Genomic DNA, 23,573 nt, shown 5'->3' with positions numbered 1-23,573 from the left:
GAACCTTTTAGAGGTTAATGAACAGATTTAACGCCCTGCCAGAAGAGTTGAGAGAAAGGAAGTGCTGATTTGTTGCAAAAAGGGGCAAAAGTGAGCGGGGCAGGATGAGGTGAATAGTTTTTGTATGAAATCAAACACTGGCTTCACATCTGGATGAGACACAAGCTGCATGTTGAATGCCTTGTGCCAAATTGTCGTGATCCCAATATTACACATCACTATATCAATGTCAACACACTTTCCACCTGACTGAGACCCAATTTAGCATCTTGTTTTCGGTCTTGTTTTGAACAGACAGCCTGGAAAAATTAAACAAAAAAAGAGACAGGTTCACATTTTTTGGTTTACATTTAACCTCTTAACTCCCAGCTGAACCGAGAGGATCTTTTTCCTCACGTCATCAGATTTTTTTTCCATCATTTTTTTGTTGGGTATTCAACTCATTTTTGTAACTTTTTGTCATTTTTTTGTCAATTTTTATCACATTTTTATCCCATTTTTTGTCATTTTTTTGGTCATTTTTTTGGTCAAATTTTGTCACATTTTTTGGTCATTTTTTGTCACATTTTGTTTCATTTTTTTGTCATTTTTTAAATTAAAAAAAAAAAAAATAATCATTTTTTTGTGACATTTTTGTGACATTTTTGCCACTTTTCCATCAATTTTTTGTCATTTTTTTGTCAATGTTTTCTCACTTTTTTGTCACATTTCCATCATTGTTTTCGTCTCAGTTTTGTTGCTATTTTCACAGCTTTTTTCCAGAAGCTTTTGGACTGGGGTAAAGCCAAACTGGAGAAAATGTGCTCGGTTCACGTGGGAGTTAAGGGGTTAATGGCCTGTACAGTGTTGATTTGGTCAAATATTGCAAAAACATCCAACACAGTTATCGAATAGTGCAACATTTCTTACGTCATGTTGCCTTCGCGCTCCAATTTGTCCTGTCAATCTAAAAAACATACACACACGGTCCCCATGGCTCTCCAGGACTGTTCAAACACAGAATAAATTCCCCACATGGAGAAAAAAAAGTGTATATTGACCATAGAAGCACCACCAGGCAAAACAGCACAAGACATGACACAAATTCAGCAGCTCCAGTATTAAGACGTGTGCTTTTCAGCCCTCGCAGTGGGGCCGCTCGCTCTGATGAATAGGGACCGTGCATCCGTGTTGGTATTGATTTCAGATCATGTCCGGTCTCTCTGCGCCGGCAAACACAAAGACAAACCCGATAAATCGCCCCCGTGTTCTATTCATAGGCACCTGGGCCACTGCTCCACCTGCTGCACTGGACGGCACGGGCAGCTTTTCACCCACTGTAGGCAATAACAAGGCAGCGCATATGGAATAGATTAAAGATAATTACTAATCATGAAAATGCAAATGAGAGCAGGCGGCACATATGAATTCAAACTGTGTACAGGTGCTAGGATTCAACAGTGGTTTGTTCCAACAGCAGTCTTAGGGAAAAAGGTCTTGAAATACTACTTTTACTACGGTGTTCCTATGTTTCTGAGGTCATTGAGTAATTATTCTCATTCATACGGTTTGTACAATAGGGGTGATGGTGGCTGCTAACCCAATGCATGTTTGGGAATGAAGTACAGTGGCAATTTCTTCTCCATCCATGTTACGCACTTAAAAAAAGAAGGGTTTCCTAAATGCCGCACGACCCTAAAGCATCTTCAGCAACAAACAGCCTTTGTGATACGTGCAGCGCATCACTGAAACATGACCCCGATTGAAGAAAGATGAGTTACTTTTCTGTTCGCGGCTCAATGAATTATCCAGGTAAACCTGCCCCACTCCTGTCAAGGCTCCACGTGCGCATGAACACAAAGGGAGGGGCTTTTATTTAATCATCATATTGGGTCACCTTGAGTTCACATGTTGTGTTCTGCTGCTGCTGCTGTTGCTGTGTGTGAGAGCAGCAGTGCCAGATATTTGGAGAGGGAAGCGCAGAGGCTTATGGCGGGGATCGGAGCTGTCCGTGGTGCTGAAATGTCCTCCCTCGGATTAACACACAGCTGGCACTGTCCAAGGTTCTGAAACAGACACCGCTGTTGTTTGTCTGGCTTTCACTCGTGGTCTATGCCTCTTTGTCATTGTTAATAATACTTTTTTTGGTGCCAGATGAATTGTGTCACTTTAGATGTTTGAATTGAACTGAATATTATATTTCGAGCCATGTAAACACAACTATACAGACAGTGTTCAAGAACAAAGACAAGGGCACATGTTGAATCTGTCCAAAATCTTTACCTTTCATATAACATACTTCCTTTGCCCCTATAATTGGCCAACAAAATAGAAATAAATAACACTTTAGCTCGAAAAGGAGTGGGAAGAAAACAAACTTATTTACTCCCACCTCCATTCATATATTTAAATAATTCAAACAATGTGGTTATAATAAAACAATTAAGTTGGTTTCATGCAAAATGCATTACATTAAGTCAGCATTCACAAAATGTTAGACTTAATAAGTGTATCATTTTTCATTCCAACACCCAATACATCACCATGTTAGTATTACTGTTATTATTCATTATTATATGAGATGTGATGCATCATCACAAACCAACATAGTATTTATATTGTGTGTATGTTTGATTTATATATAACATAATCCACATCCATTCATGAGAAGTATAGTAATAACAGATTGATTGATTGATGCTCATGGTAACAAGATTGTATTTTAATGATGTGTGTTAAGGGTAGTCGAGGTTCTTTATTTATTTATTGTGTGTGTGTGTCGACCTGCTGCTGGAGGGTAACAGCCCTCGAGAAACTGGCCCACCCTTTGTGTCCTACACTGAGCATTAAAAGAGACAAGGTTTAGGAGTCCGCTGCCAGAAGGATGCTATAATCGAGCAGCCGGCCCCAGCTTGCCTGCCCTGTACTACAGGTTATGTTGAATGTGGAATACATGGTTGTTCACCATCTCCCACTCTGCAAGAAATCTTCCTCGATGCTGATGATATAGACTAAGAGTTTAACAACAGCAGTCTCACAAACGTGCAACAAGTTTAGACAACAATTAAAGCATAATAAAGATCATCAAAGCGAAGAAAAAAAGTATCCACAGCCCAAACTCTTCTCCTGCTTCTTCCATAGTGACTAGGAGTCAGACAACAGCCAAAGACAGACAAATCTTTCAGACGTAAGAAGTGCGTCACGTATTGATAGAAGGATTGACCAATGGCAGCGATGACACACAAGTTAACAAGTTTACAGAAGAACTAACAAAGCTAACACAGAAGAAATAATGACACATAGACGAGGACCAGCACGTGTGCTGTTGTTGTTGTTTGTAACAGTGGGAGCGGGTCTTACGTCCTCGTCGTCGTGTTGGCGCCGATACTGCTGCTGGAGCCGGGCTCTGTGGCTCTCGGGTCCGTGCTCTCCCTCGGCGCTCTGCCCGAGCAGGTGACTCGCCTCCGGAGGGTTCGGGAACGATTTGTTGGTCTCGATGGTCCCGCTGCTGAATCTCTGATAAAGAGACGCCATCTCCGCTTCCCCCAAACAAGGAAGGACAACTTCCTCTTCGGGTCAATAAAAGTCGGACCGCCTGTTTCGTGTGTGGCGCTTTTGGATTCACAGCACGTCCACTTTCACTTTCACTGGTCACGTCCTATCGACAGAGCTGCGACTCACGCGGCGCCAACTTTGCAAATCTCTGCCAGAACTAATAAACGACTTGTTAAGAAAGCACACACGGAGTCAAAAGGCAGACCACAGTCTCAGCCCCGGAGAGCAGCCAATGTCAGTCTCCTCTTCGAGACAGAAAGTGGACGCTGAAGACGCCAATCTTCTACCACACGTGAAGCAGAAATGAAACAGCGCAGATGTCAAAGCAAATGCTCCAAGACGCCCTATAAACTTAGAGCCACTTTTAGATAAAGTGCCATCGGGAGCCAGGTCTGTACCTCGTGTTCCCTACATGGATTTGGGTCAGAGGGGCGGCTTTGCAGAGAGCACGAGCGCCCCCGTGTGGACGCAGGAGGGTGCACAGACGATGCACCTGGACAACACTTCTCTCACTTTTTTTTCTCTGTGTTGAAGCTATTTTTATTGCTCACAGCCGCTCAGTAAAATTGTGCACAGCATTCAAAGACACCGTGTGTATTCAATGTGGCGAGGCATGTTTATTTGTAGAGTCTGTTTGCAATGTAAATCCAAGGCTTAACAGGGATGAATTGAAAGGAGGCGACATAAAATGAGACTTTTATAAGATTCAAATCTTATTGAGCATGACAATGTAGCTTCTCGTTGGAAAGCTAAGACCTACAAACCTAATCTAAGCCTCTTCCTTGTTATGGTTGTCACGGTTTTCGACCTTTTTTGTTGTGTTTTCATCATGTTTTTGTCACACAAAAAAATGTGATCAAGTTTTTATTGAGTTGTGCATCAGATTACAAATAATTTCCATATGCAGCACAGTTTAAAAAAACCCTTGTGATAATGGGTTTTTTACATGGGCAGTTGTGCACAATACGTTTGCATGTACAGTTTAAGGCAGGGGTAGGCAAGTTTTCTTGGCGGAGGGCCGATTTCTTCATTGTAAATAGACCGAAGAACAACACTGGAAAAATAACCATCTTAAATGAGAAAAAATACTTAAAATTGCTTGAATAAAAGTTCTTCTATGTTGAATTTGAGTCGGTTTGAACTAATCCAAGATACAAATGCTATAGCGCCAATGGAACAAGAATAAAACCCACTTGTAATCAGACAAATAATTGTTTTTCACTTGAAATGATTCAAATGATCTGAATTAAGAGAATAACTACTGCTAGAGGTTTTATCTCATCTAAGACCAGACCAAATCTACTCAAACCTTAGATTTAATCTCTTAATTTAAGTATGTCATTTCTTCCTTATAACGATTATTCTTTTTCCAGTGCACATAAACGCCAGTGTTGTGACTTATTTTCATTATTAGTTGTTTTACATATTTGTATACATGATTTAAATTGATTTACATGATTACAAGGTATTTCCAAATCTAAGGTATCGTAAAAAAAGGTGCCATATGGTTTTATTTTGAAGCAACGGAAGTGCTTTATTGTGAAGGGTAAAAAACAGGATATGTTCAAGTTGCCTACGCCATCTCAACTAAAAATGTGAATGAGCAAAAGTTGTTACCGCCGCTGTGTTTGTTCAATAAAAACCTGAACAACAAAGTTCAGTGAAAAGACCGAGCCTCCATCATGATTATAGAAGCTGTATCTACGTAATAGCCAGTGTTGTACATAATATATGACCTAATTGGTTGTATTGACCAAAGATGTTGTTAGCATTTGGCCTCTCCCAGTATATTCCTATGGCTCCAAACGGGGGGTGAAGTTGGAATCTACTACGCTCTTCCACGGGCACAAAGACCAGACAGGTACGCATCAACTCGTCTAAGCTCAGGTAAGAACATATCTCAGTGTGGAAAAATGGTGGCCTGTTCCTTTAAGGCCGGGGTTAAGGGGGTACTTACATCCATAAACAAAATCAAAACAGAAATCGCCCTATCAGGTATATGCACGCTTTAAAATTCCGCGTGCATTCCCAAACTTTATTTTGTACACACGCCGCTCCGCTTGTACCTGGAGCCGCGCCGAGTTAAAACAGCCAGGTCTCGAGAGCACTACATCCTCCGAGATCCTCTCACAAAATGCAAACAGCCTCTCCTCCTTCGCCGCGCCGGCATCTTAAATCCTTCACATCTGTTCACGCTCACCTCTCTGTCGGGATGGCTTCCTAAAAAGATTAAAAACACATCCCGCCTCGACGTGACTTGATTACTCAGCTCCGCGCGTCTCGGCTTCAGCGAAAACATATTTTACTATTGATTTCCCTCATAGGTTTTATAAAAGAAAAAAAAAAGGTGGGTAAAAAAAAAAAAGAAAAAGCACAAAAAAAAAAAGAAAAAGGCTACCTGAGACGCGCTGCACATAATCCATCTTGGCTGCGATCCTAGAAATGCAATTCAATTTTCCAGACGGCGAAGTGATTTTATTAAAAGGCGAAAGATTGTAAGAAAAGGGGGAGCTGCATTTGTCAAAACAGCAGCAGGCGCTCGGCGAGACACTGAATTTGGACGCATCGGGATATCACTCGAGAAAAGGCACTTTGTGAAATTAATTCAAGAAAGCGAGATATGATTGTTGAAATTATATAAAGGTAATGGGTATATTTCTCGGTCATTTGGATGTTGAATGAGTTTGGAAACGGCTCGGCTGTCGATGTCTGGATACCGAGCGGATTAGGCCCACAGCGACAGCAGAAGGGGAGCAGTAGGCACAGGGTTTTAGCCCCTGAAGAAGCCTCTGTCTGTGGGGGAAGAACTTGCTGCTCGTCTGACAGCTGGGGCACACTTCTACAAGAGCAGAGAGAGGAGAGGACTGAGTGGAACTTGGACTCATCGTTTTTACTTCTGCTGCTGAAAGGCAATCTGACAAACATGGACAAAGCTCAAAAAAGTTGATGTCTGCACGATACGTCAAAACATAGTGTAATAGTGTAATTGAAACACTGAGGATGTCACAATACTTTTAAGAAGTTACAACACATGCTTTTCAGTCATGTGACTTTTGTTGTTATTGCGGCCATTTTGGATACCGAAAAATAATTATGCAGTACTGTAGCATGTAACAATATCTCTACTCTAAGACAACTGACTGACAGTGGCATTTTTATGTACTCGTAATCATTGCTCAAGATGATAAGTAAAAACACGGCCCCAGAGACACACGTTTATGTGTTTAAACGTGTTCAAGCTGCTCAAGACGTTAGCATGCTACCGGTTAGGATTTAGCTTCAACAGCTCAGGTCTGACCTCTCCAAGAGAAAGCCCTGAACCACACTCCAAACATCTAGCCTTGGATACACCATGTGACAGAGGTCAGAGCTGAGCTGTTACTGTAGTATTTCCTCAGTGTTCATAGATGTGAGTCAGATGTGTTTTTATCGTGTTGACAGTTGCTAACCGGTAGCATGCTATCGTCTTGAGCAGCTTAAACACTGACTCAAACTGTAAACATCACAGAGAAAGGTTTTCTGTTTCCTCATGTGTTCATTTAGTCAGAGTGAGGCAGATCTTTAGTAAATCCTGCTGTAGCTCAACAGACAGAGCTGCTACGTCTATGCCACATTTGCCGGATATATCAGTGTGTCTCTGGAGCCGTGTTTTAACTGTTTATCTTCATGAGCAATGATTATGAGTGCATAAAAATGCCACTGTCAATCAGTTGTCTTTCATTTTCATCCAGAGTAGAGACATTGTTACATGTTGTAGTACTGCATAATTCTACTTCGGTATTCAAAATGGCCGCCGGAACTATGCGTGATGTCATTGGAAAGGCATGTGTTGCTACTCCTACAGCTTCTCATACTAATGCTATAAAAGGGCACTTTTTTTCCTCCCTCCTGTTCAGCTTAATGTCGCTTGTGTCAAAGTCACTTGCGCATAAAATGTTCATCTTTATCCACCGCCAAGGACAAAATGTTTACTTGCTCGTAATAAATTCCACGCTCCTGACAGAGGGCATAAAGTTTCCTCAAAGGCATCAGTAATTGGCACGAGTCGCATGTCTAGAGTCTAGACCGGACATTTGCATTTTGAATAACATTAACATTGTTTGATATGTGAGTTGTGTAATGGGTTATGCATTTGAAAGAGAAATAAGTAGTAGTAAGAAATAATGCTGGAAGATGTATTGAATGTATTGTATTTATTGTTGTTGCTTGATAAAGTCAAAAGTAGGTTTACATCATAAAAAAAACTTGATACCAACAGTTTTACTATAAGTTTATTTAATAGGCATAAGCATTGTTGCAGTAACTAATGCCATGTTCATAGGCCGTATAACTGCAAACAAGGTCGTCAAGGTCAGTTGTCCAAAGTGTTTCACATAAAATAGATAATAAAATCTAGGAATACATTGAACAATTCAACAGAAAATACAATAGAGAAAAAGCTCAACTTATTGAAAAGCCTGTGCAAACAGGTGCGTTTTAAAGGAGGACTTAAAAGTGCTTAGAGTTGCTGAACTAACTACTATCTTTGTTGTGAGTTCAAAATAAAGCACATGGAAGACAAGGACCTAAGTGTATTGAAAACCTCATGTTTTGCTACTTGTTAGTGACAATAGACATTTCCTGTCTATTTTGCACACTTTGAGTGTTTCTTGAGAGCCGATGTAAGTTAATTTCTCCATTGTGAGATCATTAACAGTTTATCTTATCTTAAATCAAAGCATCCGCATCTCTATGAAGACGAGCTGGGGATGTCCCACTCCCTGTTACAAGCTATAAAGTTATTAGTTGCGTAAAATGGGCAATGAGATTACTCACAGACTTTTTGAGGTAATTTTCACCAGTACCTATGATTAAATTATTGTATTCATTCTATACTATACCTATATACTAAATATTCTGTATAATTTTCAATATTGCGTCTTAAAAAGTATTTGTAATATATATATATTCATATATTCATATCTCTTTTCCATTATCCAGAGTCACACAAAACGTGTGTCCTCTGCAGAAAAACCCACTGACAGTATAATTTGTCATGTTTCTTGAATCACAGACTCGCGCTCAAAGCGGATTAAAACCCTGGGAGGCTCGTTCATTTGCTCATGCATGTACTCACGTGCGAGCAGCCCTTTTCCTTTCTCTTCCCCTGGGCTTCAGCCAGTTACAAGGGATTATATCCGTCTAATGCCCGCTATTGTGGGCCTATAAACACAGCTCCGAAAGTCATTTAAGGTAACAGTGATACTACAAGCCACAATAGGTCCTAGACGCTAACCAATACTGACATCTAGTGGACGTGCGTGGTTGTTTTATGCAAATGCACTGCTGGATAAATAAATGCTTTCTGTCTTTGCGTATATAAAAACACGTGTAAGTGCTCCCCTGGCGTCCCGTCCCCTCCGAGGCTGTCAGCGGGGGCCATGTTGTATGATGGATAGTTTCTCATTTCATGGTGCAGTGGCAGAGCTGTACTTATCAAAACACTCGCCTCCCTGAACCGAGTCAGCTCCGGGTCCCTGCAGACTCCAAATCTATTTCTGCACCAAAAAACAAAAGGTGGAAAGGTAGAAAAGTACACACAGCTACCACCATAAAGGAGTACTGGGATAGTGCTAAACTAAAAATACAAATACTACTGCATATCCTGTGACTACTGCTACTACAGATATTACTTTTGCACCTGCTACTAGGCTCCTACACATTTCACTTACCTCCAAGTTGGATTCAGAATTGGTTTTATTGCCAATGTTAGTGAAAGGTCATTCAAGAACTCGGAATTTGCTTCAGTGCAATAAGTTGCTATACGCGAATGCAATGAAACAGACCAGGGGTAAGTTTGTTGGGTGGAGGGACAATTTTAAAAGGAATTGGGAGTACTTTCACAGGCATTTGATCTCTGATTTGTGTAATAATATTCCTCAAAATCACCAGAGGTTCTATGATGGAAGGTGTTATAGAAATCTGAACCATTAACTGTTTGTTCCTCTCATCATGTCACATATGCTTTATGGACATTTGACCATTACATACAGTGACCTCTATTCAGTGAGCATTACCTCATTTGTTCCCTCTAGTCTAGATAACTTCATTTGTTCTTTAGATAACCAGTCATCTAATCTATAGAGATGCCCTTGTCCATGGTGCCTTATGTATCTGCTGTATCTGTGCATTTCATCTTTGGATCTCAACAATGTAAGACTACTTTGACCATTACATCATTGGTCTGCTCTGATCGTATGATCTTATACATACGTCTGTTTGAATAAATACCATGTCCTGGCAGAGCATCTTTGTACAACTTGTGCAAAATGTCTCTCCATATGCATATGTATAAAAAAATAAACCTGCACGCTTGATTCATGACAACTTCTCTCCGGTTTTCATTTAATATAGTCTCAATGTTTACCATAACAAGGGTCGGTTTGCCTACCCCTGGGATAGACCAAGATAAATAATGAACAAGAAAAGATAAGTAGCTCTAACTGGATATAGAAATGTGACTATATCTTCCAACTCGTTTGATTAGTTTCATCACTACTGTGCACTATTGCAAATACTGTACATGACTGCAGTGGTTTCTGAAGTAGGGAATAGGAGGCACTCCAGGGGGTCCCAAAATGATTTCAAGACACAAAAAGAAAAGAGATGGTACTTAATGCAATTCTTAATCAAAAAAAGGAAAAAGCACAGGGTGAAGTTGCAAAGTCCATCCATGTTATGTATCCAGATTTAAAAGCCGGGTTGCCAAATTGCTTTCACGGTGCACTGCAGAAAGTAGACACCAAGCATGGGTTGACATGACTGGAATTGAGGAAATGTATCTTGTGTTGAGCGGTTTTCAAACATTTAAACTTTTTTTTTCCTGATCTGACCAAGTTTACATTGCTAGTTTGCTAACATTTCAGACTAATTCTAACTTCTAAGGTAAATCTCGCTTGAAAAAAACAAAGTAAAACTGCGAGTGGGACTAATTTTCTTAACCCGTTGACAAAGAAAATAACCTAAAATAAAGAAACGAGAACAAGTGAAATAACTCCCAATCTTAAATCGTCAAAACAACTCAAATTTGGATTATGCTCTAATTGAGACATTTAAAGTAATCAAGTTAATTACTTTTTGCAGTGCAGTTTTGAGCAGTTGCAGCCTGAAACTTTTGGAAATCCCTCTCTACTGTTACTATGCTATTATCACTAATAATTGTAACAAATTGCTAGAACTACTACTTTTTCTCTGACTTCAAGTATCACTCCACTACCATTCTTTAATCTACAGCATGGACACTGATACTGTGAACATAAATACTGTGACTTACACCATACAAATACCTCCATTCATCCATCGGCCTGTTTTATTCAACACGGCAGACGCATGTTTTATACTTTGCCACGGTGACACTGATTTGTCTGAGCGGTGCGTGTGGTGTTTTTCAAAGCTGCGCCGCTAATGAATGGAGAAACAGTGGGGCGGTCTATTACGCGCAGCGCGAACATGCATCAGTAATATTTAATAGTGGACCGTAATGTGCTAATGGAGTTAAATGGTCTTCATTACTGGGACAACTGCGGCATATATCATTCATGTTGTAATGACCCGACGCCGGCTGAGGAATTTGCAACGGGACCAATAGAAGTTCAGTCAAACCTCCAGTCCAGCCCTACAACACACACATTAAATATAACACATTTATCTTCATAGAGTTTGCTTCCCATTGACACAACATGGTCGGCACGGCAACAGTTTCAAATTGTTTGCCTCGATCTATGTCACTTCCTGTCAGTGGCCAATAAGGAAGTGAAACTATTTACATCACGAAAAATGATCAAGCTACAGAAAGCTGGTCAATATTTTAGCAGAATCTTAAAGGGACTAGATGCAAGTTGGACGTTTTATGCTCACTACTGCCACCTCAGGCCTTACGTGTAACTGCAGCTTCTATATTAAACTTGTGCATGACGGCACTTCGGACCTGAATTAACACCTTTTTGAGCGACAGTGCAGGATTAGGACATTGCTGGAACATGAAGGGAAAATACTTAATTTTAACATTTTTAAACTCTGTATAGTCCCTGTAAATATAATTTTGTTAACTATGTTTTAGCAAAAACTGTGTCTAATGTGTCACACACACTTTAAACATCTGTATCTGAAATCCTGTATAATCAGTCCGTCTCCCATTTTCCCACTCAAATGTCAGCCCACACTCCAACATACGCCACACAGAGATCTGTATGATGTTCATGAGCTCTTTAGGTACGTTAACCAAATTTATTCTGATCTTGCACCCCTCCCTCCACTCCACCTTAACGTGGTGGAGGGGTTTGAGCGCCTGAATGGTCCTGGGAGCTCTGTTGTTGGGGACTTCGTGCCCCTGGTAGGCTCTCCCATGGCAAGGTCCTAGGTGACGAGTCAGACAAAGAGCGGGTCAGAAGCCCCTTATGAGACACCAACAGGCCCGGTTAGAACCAAGAGGCCGTCCTGCCGTGGAACACCTGCAGGAGGAGCCATAGGGGCTGCTGCAGTGTGATTTGGGCAACTTCAACAGCTGCCCCCATGACCCGGCAACGGAAAGTGGAAGAAAATGGATGGATTCTGATCTTGCAAGTGGTCAAACTTTCTTCCTTGTGCACGTTCAAAATTACACCAAAGTAAAAAAGATTGCTCAGTAAAATTTTCAACACATGTAAAGTCCTACGGAATGCAACAAAGAATACAAAGACGAAGGGGTTTAAAGTAGCTGTAAAAGCCTAAATAAAGCTCAGTATAGGAGCTTTAATTTGACGATGCACCAACAAATATATATATAATCTACACAAATATTTTTATCTTCTATGTAAGAAACTAGTTTGTAACATTATGAACCCACAGTGTTTGATTGGGCTCTTCTTCCACATTTTCTCTGCGATAATTGAAGTTCACAACAATCTCTTATAACACCCAAAGCAGATTTCAGTTTCAAAATGGTCTCTTAGTGGTTTCCAACCTTTTTTGTGTCATGACCCTGCCAATATCTCAACAAAGTGATCCACTTAACTCACATTGTTCAGTATTTTGTAGTGTTGTATTCAAAATGAAGCAAAAAAAACAAAAAACGTTAATGCTCAAGTACCCCCATGGTTTAATTGTAAAAATGCACAGAGCTCGTCACATTAGTCACACTATGTCAAGGCAACACCATGAAATAATGACTGAGTGAGTGCAACTTATAAAACATTTGTTAATATTCTAGTAATCAGCGCAGACATTCCTTTTAGACATCTGTCTGTATTTTGACGACGGACAAAAAAAGCCTCCATTTAAAATAACTTGCTTTTAGAGTTATAGCTGTGCATTTGGCGGAGTTTTGAAAATTAAATGCGGGAGATGCGAAAGTAATTTGAGCAAACGTCTTTTTTAGTCACTCAGAAATATGAATGCGAATCTCTCCATCTGCTGAAGTCATGCTGCCGATTTACTGATTATACCGCGGCATATGGCACTACAGTAATTAATCCAGCCCAAAGACAAATACTGGGGGAGAAGTTTCCTCTGCGCAGACAAAGTGCAGCGAAGGAAAAGTACGACCTTGTCAGAAGAACGAGGGGAGAGGAGCCCAGTGTTCACAGCGGGAGCCAAAGTTCAGGCCAAGGACTCGTGAATCTATTCTGAGTGGCACGTCCGGAAGATTCAACCTCAGCTGATCAGTGCACCTCCATAGATTTATAATGTCGGCACTGGCGGTCTTAAAAGAAACATTAGGCTACATGGACGTTGTAAACAGGCCTGTCAAACACAAAGTTCGATATATTGAGGTAAGAAAACCTTCGCGATAAACAATGTTTCTGAAGACGTTATAATGCAAACTCTATATGTTTCGAAAAGTACTTACGGTAATCTTAAATATCCCACAATGAACATGGAACATACAATGAGACACAACTTTTGTTAAAACGGGGGAAAATGCAAAATGTATTGTCCATCAGTACTTGAGTTGACATATGTAAACTCATCTATTTGCCACATAACAAGCACATCTAGATTTTCTGTATTTCTGCATTGAGTTTTAAAACTTTATCTATAAGCCGGAAACACTGCGTACTGGATGCATAGTACATCGAAAACTTAAAATAATGTATTTTCCACCCCATATGCTTCAGCAATGCCCTTGTGTTGAATGAGCCCAGACCTATTAATATCTCCATCTAACCATCTCCATCGTCATCCACGAGTTTAACATAGAGGCTGCAGTTACGCGTATGACCTGAGGTGGCAGTAGTGAGTAAAAAATGAAAACTTCCATCTGGACCAGGGGTGGGCAATTCATTTTCGTAAGACGCCACATGAGAAGCCTGAATTTAGTCGGAGTCTGTTTTTTTTTTGTTTTTTTAAATCACACCTCTGTACAGGAATGGGCTAGTGACTTACTTTTTTATTTACGTACTCAGGAAACTATACTCTACAAGTCGTGGACCGGATTCAATCGTCTTGGGGCCTGGGTCTGACACTGATTAAGAATCCCTTCAGACTAGAGTAAGGGAAAAGTAGAAAACAAGCAAAAAAAATAGCAAACTTTCCAGGACTTTCCAGCGCTTTCCAGGCTGGAAACAGACCCCTAAATTGCTTATATATAAGGATATATAGGCCTAGTTCCAGTCTGCAGAATCTTCAATGGAAAAAAATCGCTACATCTAAAGGTGAAGGGAAACTTTTTATCAAGATAGAAAAAGGTAATGAAGAGACAAACTACTTTTATTAGTGTTTGTTTCTGACAGTTGTTTCCGATTGGGATTTAATTAGCAGTACTCTTGGTGAGAGCGCTGTCACTCTGTGGTCTGGCTGAAACCCCTGTGATCAGAGAAACTGTGAACAACCAACTTTTACTCAGCTCCCATCAAGTGAAAGACTTATCACTAACATGTAACCATAGCAACTGTTGATGGCACGTTGATGAAGACAAATGACCGCTATCAATCCGACTTAATGAACATTAGCTTACAAGCAAATGTTAATAGTAGCAAATCCAAGTGTGTGATGCAATATCGCCGCACGGTAAAAAAGGTTTAAGATTTAAGGCTTAAGATCAGAGACTTCTGGTTCCCACAAGGGAAATATGTCCTCTGACTTTGACCCGTCCTTCAATGCCGCTCGGGGCTTTCTGTCAGGAGCAGAGTCACAGTGTAGCGCCCGGGGAGTCGTCTCCAGATCTTGAGCCGGGTTCATGGTCAGGAGTAGGCCTGTCATGATAACAAAATTTGAAGTTCAATAAATATGGAGGCAGGAAAATGTTGTGATGAATTATATTTTTGAACTTTTAAGGCCAAAGAAAGTAACTGTACAGTCTCCTAATAATTTTTTACAGTGTTGCACTGCCCTCTTGTGGCGAGTCTGTTCATAACGTGTTTTTGTAAAGGAAGTTCTTTGACCGCCATCTTTGTTGTGTGTAAAGTCATGAACAATAGCAGGAGTTGCTGTGGGTCTGCTTAAAATGTGCAAAGGTGCAAAATGTATCTTCATAGAGCTTTCAGGAGCATATGCCTGTAAGATTTACTGTTTTAACGTGCTGTGCACCAACAGGCCTAATGTTCGATGTTATTATTATGCTAAATGGCTGCGATAGTACTGCTAGTGCTAATTAGCCGTGGCTAAGGTAGTGGACAATTTTGTGTACTTTTGGATTATTTTTCCTGATTAATATTATTGCAGCTAATGTTTTCTGCTACAAGCGTTTTATTAGCTAGGTTTGTGACATACAAGCCGTTTTTCATGCAAATACTGACTGTATTTTTATGTTTATTTTCAGTTTTACAAATGCATTGACTGCAACGTCCTTAATATAGAAGGTGCAGTTACACGTATGACCTGAGGTAGCAGTAGTGAGCATAAAATGGCCAACTTGCATCTAGCCCCTTTAAGCTTAAAAATGACCACAAAGCTTTGTTTGAAAAAAATCTTAATCTTAAAATGTCCACCAATAAGCAATAAGTACAGTAACTTGCACTGGGTAAAAAATAATACATTACTTGGGGGAAAAAAATGGGGAACAAATGCAAATAAATGTGCTGACGATAAATATCAAGCCAAAAAATGTATTGTCTATCTTATCATTTAAATATAATAAATTATTGTCCCCGTAGGGAAATTTCATTTGTCCTCTGCATTTAAGCTATCCTATGATGCCGCTGAGGCAACCCGGAGCAGTGGTCGACGGCAGTGCCGCGCCCGAGGACCCATCTGTGGAGCCAGGCTGATGGTCAGAATCACCTGGCTGGAGATTAACCTATTATACATGTTTTTAGTGGTAGAGGAAACCTACGCAAACACAGGGAGAACATGCAAACTCCACACAGAACCCGGGACTTCCTAGCTGTGACACCTACACTACCGTCCGGCCAAATTATTAAATGGCAAGTCAGTAATTATCGTGACAGCTGGAAAGTGGAAGTTGTTTTGTGTTGATGGGGGAAACCAGAAAAACATTCACACAGAAAAGGCCATGATGGATCAAACCCAATCCTGTTTTAAAGGGTTAATGTTTACCACTCATTTTGCTCATTTCTTAATTCGATCACCTTCTCCCCAAAGATTTACTAAAATACTGCACGTTTTATTCAAAGAAATGTCACACAATTTCTAACTCTATAATAAACTTACTCAACCATGAAAGTGTTACAAATAGCATGAGCGCCTCAGTGACCTTTTAGTGGCTCTTTGATAAAAAAGAAAAATTAAATTCACAATGTTGCAGGAGCCTGGATCATTTTTTCCACTTGTCCCTTCTCTTCAATGAATTTCATATCCTTTAGATATCTGGATGTTTAGTTATAGTCAGTCTTCAACAATTACTTTGGAGGTCATTTCTAGGACGAGGCTGATGTCATCATACAGTATACAGAGGCCACTGCTTTTCTCTTTACCTGTCTAACAAACATTACATTTGAGGAATTAGATTGTCCGCATATGGTCTTGTAATGTAAAAGTGTGAGAGATTTGAAGGATTGCTGTTTACTCTGGGGCCGGGTGTGACGTTCTGATTAAGGGCTCTCATGTTTCTCTGAGTGTTTGTGGTCGCTGGCTGCTCTCTGAGTGGCAGGGCTAGATTGAAGGAGCCGGAGCCTGCCGCGCTTAGCCTCCAAATTAAACGGACAAATTAATAGGCGCTGTCACTTGACCGCCTTTGCACCGCAACAACAAACATATACCTTTTTTTTTTTTTTTGATAGGCATTTCCGCTCCCCCCACCCCCCCCCCCCCAATCTGTGACAGCAAATCAGCGCGTTGAAATGGGAAGCCGGCCCGGTGACAGGAATAGCATAAGGTAGGAACAACTTTTTTTTTTTGTGACAATTTCCTCATTTGGCATTTTTATGATGTGTCAAGATCAACGGGAAACACTCGCCGCCAATGTGACACCGAGCATGGCAAATTGAGTCCCCAGTCCTATTTGAAATGGGAGAGATAAAGTCCCCGGGATATTCACACAGACAGCATGAGGAGGGACGTATAGGAGAGAGACTGCAGATGTGAGCGTTAGAAAAAAACACAGACACATGAAGGACACAAAGCACTTTGGTTATTTCTATTATATAGAGCTTATACAGAGCTGCTGAACAGAGGTGGGCAATATATCGTGTACAAGATAATAGCGAAATGGCCATTTGGAAGATATGTAAAATGATCTCCAATGTCAAAAAATGGGAGGAAAATGTCGAAGAAATGGGACTACTAATACTGACTAAAACATTTTTGGTTGTAGTCTGTTTACTTAATTATTGACTGTTTATACCTTTTGTGCCCACAGAGTCCAGTGGTTGAAGCAGTGGGTAGTCATTGTACATAAGATACCACTATTTTACTATTTAATTTTGTTTATTTTTCTCACATTTTCTGCCTATTTGCACATCCAGAGTGTTTCTGAGAGCTGAATGTAACAAGTGCATTTCTCCATTGTGACCTTATCTTATCTATAGTATCTAACATTCTGCTCAAAAGGAGTGGGCTGAGGCTATAAACTTATGAGGACAAACCCCCACACTCAATGCAATAAAAAAAAAGTACATTTCACAGTGGTACAAAAAGAACATAGTACAAAAGGAACAAAGATCGAGTCCCCAAAGATATCAAGACATTCACTTTGGTCAGTATCACCCAGCCCTATAGCTGAAGCATTCCAATCTTATTGCATTAAACTGTCTTGCATATTTGAAAGCCTATAATCCATCACCGGACATTCTGCGCTTAAAGTGTGTTCATCACAGTGCCATAGATTTGCTAGCACACCATTGACTGAAAGTGAAAGCTTGTGTTCGCTGTCTGCAGAGAGGGCTCCAGGCAAATTTGATATCCTGACTTAGCCCAGTCTCTCACTTCTAACGGTCTTTCCTTTACAGAAAAAACATTATTTCAGTTTATAAATGGGAACTATTACGGTTGTGGTACCCAAAAGATTGTTTAAAAGTCGCAATTCTGTCTGATATGCCAACTTCACCCTCTCAGAATCTATCAAAATAGTTTTCTTTGTGATTGTGCATTTGCTCATTGCACTCTTCTTTGCAAATAGCTGTGTTCTCCTATTGCTTTCAAACAACAATCATCAATGTGAGAAGTCGTGAGTAGAAAAGTTTGGTATAAAGTTCACAGAGTTATCTAAAGCTAGTATTTTTGAATTCCGTTGGCGAGACACAGGCGGCAGACTAATTTCACGTATGGTGGAGATTCTGGTCCAAGCAGAAGCAGTAGCTCAGGGCTGATTTGTCATTCTGGCGGCTCAGCAATAACAAATGCAGAAGTGAGGACCAGAAAGAGAAAAGGGAGACAAAATCTGAGTTATAAAAAGAGGAGTTTCTGTGCAGGACTGATAAATGGTGTTCACTAAATTCAATCTTTAAGGGGTGAGTATGACAGGAAAATGTCTGAAAGTTAATATCCAAGAACATGCCACATAGGGGGAAGGGAATCTTATTTGTGTAGCGCTTTTCACATGAGACGAGTTACCCAAAGCGCTTCCCTCAAGGGAAGGGATATTCATTCACTTCATAGCCTGTGGTGGTAAAGCTACGTACAGTATGTAGCCACAGTGTCCCCTGGGACTAACAGACAGAAGTACGGCTGCACTGATGGACCCTCATACCACCACCAACCACTCACTCATACAGGATTACTTTATGAAATATAAATGTTAGCGCATGTGCCTTAGACACAATCAAAATTAGCAAACAAGTCATTTCATTGTCACAAAGGAAGACCAAAGTACAACAGCACATCTGAGACCAGTCACAGTATGTATTACGTGTCTTTAATATTGGGAATAATCCATTTTCATTGTATGTTCTGTCCTTGTGTTTTTGCTTTACTTCCCCGTGTGTTGTTGCCTGCCCCACCCTGACGTGTTACACCTGCGCCCTGTTTTCTCATGTATTTGTACACAAATATATCACTTTGTTCAGTAACTAAGGAATACAACTTAAACAAAATACGGGAATACATTAGTCATTACATTTAAAGTATCTCGAATTACAAGAGCATTTAAATGTATGACCCCCAAATACCAAATAAAATGCAGCATGCCCGATCAAATTGGACACTTTCTTTGTCTTTCTTTATTTAAGGATCTCCATTAGTCTTTACCAACTCAGAGACCACTCTTCCTGGGGTCCATTCTCATTTTAAAGACATTACAAAGTCAAAGGGTAATTTATACACACATCAACAATACTGAGTTACACATTCAATTCAATAATTGAGGTAAGACATTAGAAAACAAATCAGGTGCATTACAATACTCAAAGTATATATGCACAGATGGTAGAGAGGGTCGTCTCATGATCGGGAGGTCGGGGGTTCGAATCCCACCTCCTGAAAGTGCACATTGTCGTTGTGTCCTTGGGCAAGACACTTCACCCACATTGCCCCCAGTGTCTGCGTACATTGGTGTATGAATGAGAGTATGAATGGGTGAGTGGATCCTTGCTGTAAAGCGCTTTGAGTGCCTAATGTAGGTGGAAAAGCGCTATATAAGTTGAGACCATTTACCATTTATATTAGTCAGGTTATTTATTAGTTAGTTTTTTGTACATATTTACATATTTCTTCAGATTTATTTTGAAAGAAACATGATTTCTTATTCTGTTAATTTCCTGACACGGCTGTATAAGATCTGCAGTTGCATGTAGTTAATGTCATCCAACCGTGGCAAACGCTCCGTGGCATTTTTACTATATTAAGTTTATATTTCGCCAAAAGTAACTCAAAAATAACTCAAAGCAGTGTAACTCAACTACATTTTTGAAACAGTAATATGTAATACAAACATATTACATGAGATGTTATCATTAATATACAAGTTTTAACTCGCCCAACACTGTGTATACCCAGTGTTCCCCCATGTCCTTTATCGGTTCATTGTCTACATCAGCCCTGGCTCCTTGAGTTTTTCATTTCTGCCTTCTAACCATGACAGAAACGGTGCACCTGGGTTTCACAGTGATGTCAAAGAAGAACCTTACCATAGAAGCGAAGAAATCTAAAAATGTATCTTTTGAACGAAAGAAAAGTCCTCAAAATGACAATCATAACAGTGAAAGGGCCATGTGACTGAAACCTGAACATATTAAGATATAAAGTGGCCTTTCAATCTCTGTTAATAATGAAATGAACCCCATATAAAGTCACAGAGCAGAACATTCCTGCTTATACTGCATGCAATGTGTTACAAGAGCAACTAAACTGTCATGAAACTCAAAACATAAACAAATATGGCTCAATACGAAATGTCGCCTCAGGTCTGAGGCGAGGTGACCCCACTTAAAGTAAAAACACACATTGAAAAGCACCCATGATGAAAATAATGTTTGTACTTTATACTGTTTTTTTGAATGAAATGTTACACATAATGATGCATCAGTTAAAATTTAAAAATCTGTTGAAATTATGGCTTTATGCTTTATCTCTCTTTCACAAATTGCCGGTCATTTTTCATTGTGTTCCCTATGGACCGCCAAACCAGAGATGATTTGCACGTCCGGATGTCCTCAAATGATATCGGAGAGACTTGTAGACGAGCCAAGGCTGGTGATAAAATGAATGAACTGAGCAGCGAAGACAATAAATAAAGCAACCCCGGCAGATTGCGTACACAGTGAATTCTGCCACCTAAAGGCCACCGTAGCTTGTGAGAAAACTTATTATTACATTGACGAGCTGCAACCTTTCGCGAATGGCATTTTAATTTGTGTGCATAGCAGATTTCAGACGCAATTTGACCCCGGTCCAAGATATCCGACCCACAGCGCCTTTGCCAGGGCTTCTATCAGCCCAAGTGCGCACAACAAAATCAATGCATCCAATTTCCTCAGTTTGTCATTTTCTGCACACAGCATTTTTCTGACTTTGGTATTCTGCTTTGGAAAGGCTGGCGAGACGGATTTAAAAACAAGAAAACTTTAAGTAATTATTGATTTATTTGAAAAGAAATATGGCTTAAATGCCACGGCAAATGTGCACTGCTGATAAATGTTCGCAAGGAAAAAAGCCTCTTCTTTTAAAGTCAAAGCAGTATGTTCACGTCAATCATTTATCATCATCATCTAGATTTTTCTTTAAAGGTCCTATATCATGTAAAATCGACTTTTTGGAGCTTTTTGTCATGTTGTTATGCTATTTCCTTATCAAAAACACCCCCAGAGTGGTTTGTGGCTTCATTCACGCAGCTCTCAGTAATCCTCCTGAATCCTGCTCTCTGAGCAGCTGCTCCTCCCTCTCCTGGTGAACGACTGAGTGTTCAGTTGTGTCGTAACAGCGGAACGGAAGTGCTCGACGCCTGTAATGTAATGTCTTAATTCTATGCTTAAGGCCTGATTTTAATTTGTAAAACAGCTTTTTCATTATTTCTGTCGTAAGAAAGAAACAAAGAGTAAAAAATGTTAAAAAAAATAATTAAAAAAAATAATAAAAAAGGATGTGCCCGAGGTGCTTCCAGGTCAGCTGTGGCCAAAACAAACACATCGCGTCTGAACAGATCAGTCATGTTTGCGCTGCAGCTGAAGATGGAGCTCGTTACCTACTCTGGACACCTGTTTTTTATTCTTAACTAACGATAATGTCACGGACGGAGAAAAAGAAGCGCGTTTGGCTACGAGGACGAGGAGTTTATATTCAACCCTTTTCAGGAAGAGGCCACTCAGCTGTTTTTTTCTCCGGGATTCAGCGACTATCACCAAAATATTGTTTTTCTGTGACTGTCACTGATGGATGTTTGGGGAACCATCGCCAGAATCAAAGTGGATTAACTTTTATAACCAACGCGAGTCCCATAATGTAAACAGCGATGGAGCAGTGGGTGAGTCAATCCAAACGCGGGTTAGCATATTAGCTTGTGTGTTAGCATATTAGCATGTGTGTTAGCATATTAGCATGTGTGTTAGCCATTTATGAAGCTGTGTTGCAGATGTCAACTCCGTATAACTGCATCGTGAAGTGACTTCACTGATTGCTGTTTATTTATATTACGGTAAAGTTGTATGCGCGGAGAGAGGGGGCGGAGTTAACTGAATCGAAGCGTTGTGTCTTCCGGGTTTGAAAAATACTTCCAGAAAACACTTATATTTGTCACAAAAATGAGTGCTCCATAATGGTAGAGGTACAATATATCATATAAATGCCTATACTTAACTTTGGAATGGCTAAAATAGCATGATATAGCCCCTTTAATATATCCACCGATTTTTTATTTTTAAAGGAACAGGCCACTGATTTTCTATACTGAGATATGTTCTTACCTGAGCTTAGACGAGTTGATGCGTACCTGTCTGGTCTTTGTGCGCGCCCTCAATCACACAAAACGACCAAAGATGTTGCTAGCATTTGGCCTCTCCCAATGTATTCCTATGGCTCCAAACGGGGGTGAACTTGGAAGCTACCACGCTCTTCCACGGGCATGCACAAAGACCAGACAGGTACGTATCAACTCTTCTAAGCTGAGGTAAGAACATATGACAGCATGGAAGAACTGTGTGCCCTCAGTCCTGCAAAAAGACCAAAGATGTTGCTCGCATTTGGCCTCTCCCAGTATATTCCTATAGCTCCAAATGGAGGTGAAGTTGGAAGCGTCCAAGCTCTTCCACGGGCGCGCACAAAGACCAGACAGGTACGTATCAACTCGTCTAAGCTCAGGTAAGAACATATCTCAGTATGGAAAAACGGTCTGTTCATTTAAGGCTAAGTAAACAATAAAGGTTCTTTGAAAACAGGAGTGTCTCGTCACGAAATGGGACTTCAAACACAAGTGGATGAAGTGCGTCACAGTAGTGAGGACTTCCCTAAAAGTACTGACAAAGAATAGTTTATCTTCTGTGATGCTGCGTAATCAGAGAGTGTATTAATAGTATCCATCTGGTGTACAGTATATGGGCCTTATGGACGCTGCAGAAAAATAGATTGTTTATACGGTCGTCCTTCATATTTCAGATCTCATTTTTGATCCGACTAAATATATTCGACTCTATTCAGCACCGATTCATTTCCCAGAACAAATGGTTGTGCAGTGGCTCACATGAAAAGCCACGTTAGCGCTCACATGGTCGCCCATTTCTTTGTGAGTGATGGATTTATGGAAACGAGCCTCTTCAGTGTCCTTTGATAATCCCTGGTATTTGTTTGTTCTTTACATTTGAAAAGGAAATCACATGATGCCACAGAAATCGATAAAATAGTTAAAAGGTGTTAATGATTGACTTGTTTTCTCACAACGAAGTGTCATGACCTTGAACACAGCCTTGTAATGCAAGGCAACCTTATTATTTAACCAGAAACATATAAGCTGACTTCATGCTATTATACCACATAGATGTTTTATTCAAATCCAGACTTTCACCCATAAATACTATAAAGGTCCTATTCTAAACTTTTCTTTCTGGACTATCAATCTGCTTACGACCCCTTAGCCTGTATATTTCTCGAGCATGACTCAAAATAAATCATGTTCTTTAGAAAATACACCTATGAGTTGTGATGTTAGCGAATGTGGCTGCACAATACAACAGCATAAGTGAAAAAAAAAACTTCTGCAA

The 23,573-nt window shown here is 40.2% G+C and overlaps 1 protein-coding gene across 4 annotated transcripts in view; it reads right to left on the bottom strand.

Moving 5' to 3' along the window:
* The window catches only part of dpp6a (dipeptidyl-peptidase 6a), a 340,283-nt gene that overhangs the window by 215,283 nt on the left and 101,427 nt on the right, over positions 1 to 23,573 (bottom strand). The window contains exon 1 of one of the 4 annotated variants that reach the window (XM_079576570.1): positions 3,340 to 3,708. The exons of the other annotated variants lie outside the window; for them this stretch is intronic. Coding sequence (XP_079432696.1) covers positions 3,340 to 3,513 — 174 coding nt within the window. The 5' untranslated portion in view covers positions 3,514 to 3,708. Of the gene's footprint in view, positions 1 to 3,339; positions 3,709 to 23,573 lie in introns of those variants that run through there. 4 annotated transcript variants of the gene reach the window in all.

The sequence above is a fragment of the Gobius niger genome (genome assembly GCF_951799975.1).
Source record: "Gobius niger genome assembly, chromosome: 18".
NCBI classification, from domain to species: Eukaryota; Metazoa; Chordata; class Actinopteri; order Gobiiformes; family Gobiidae; genus Gobius; species Gobius niger.
Note: the sequence above shows the minus strand (reverse complement) of the source record. Positions and strands in the feature narration are given on the sequence as shown.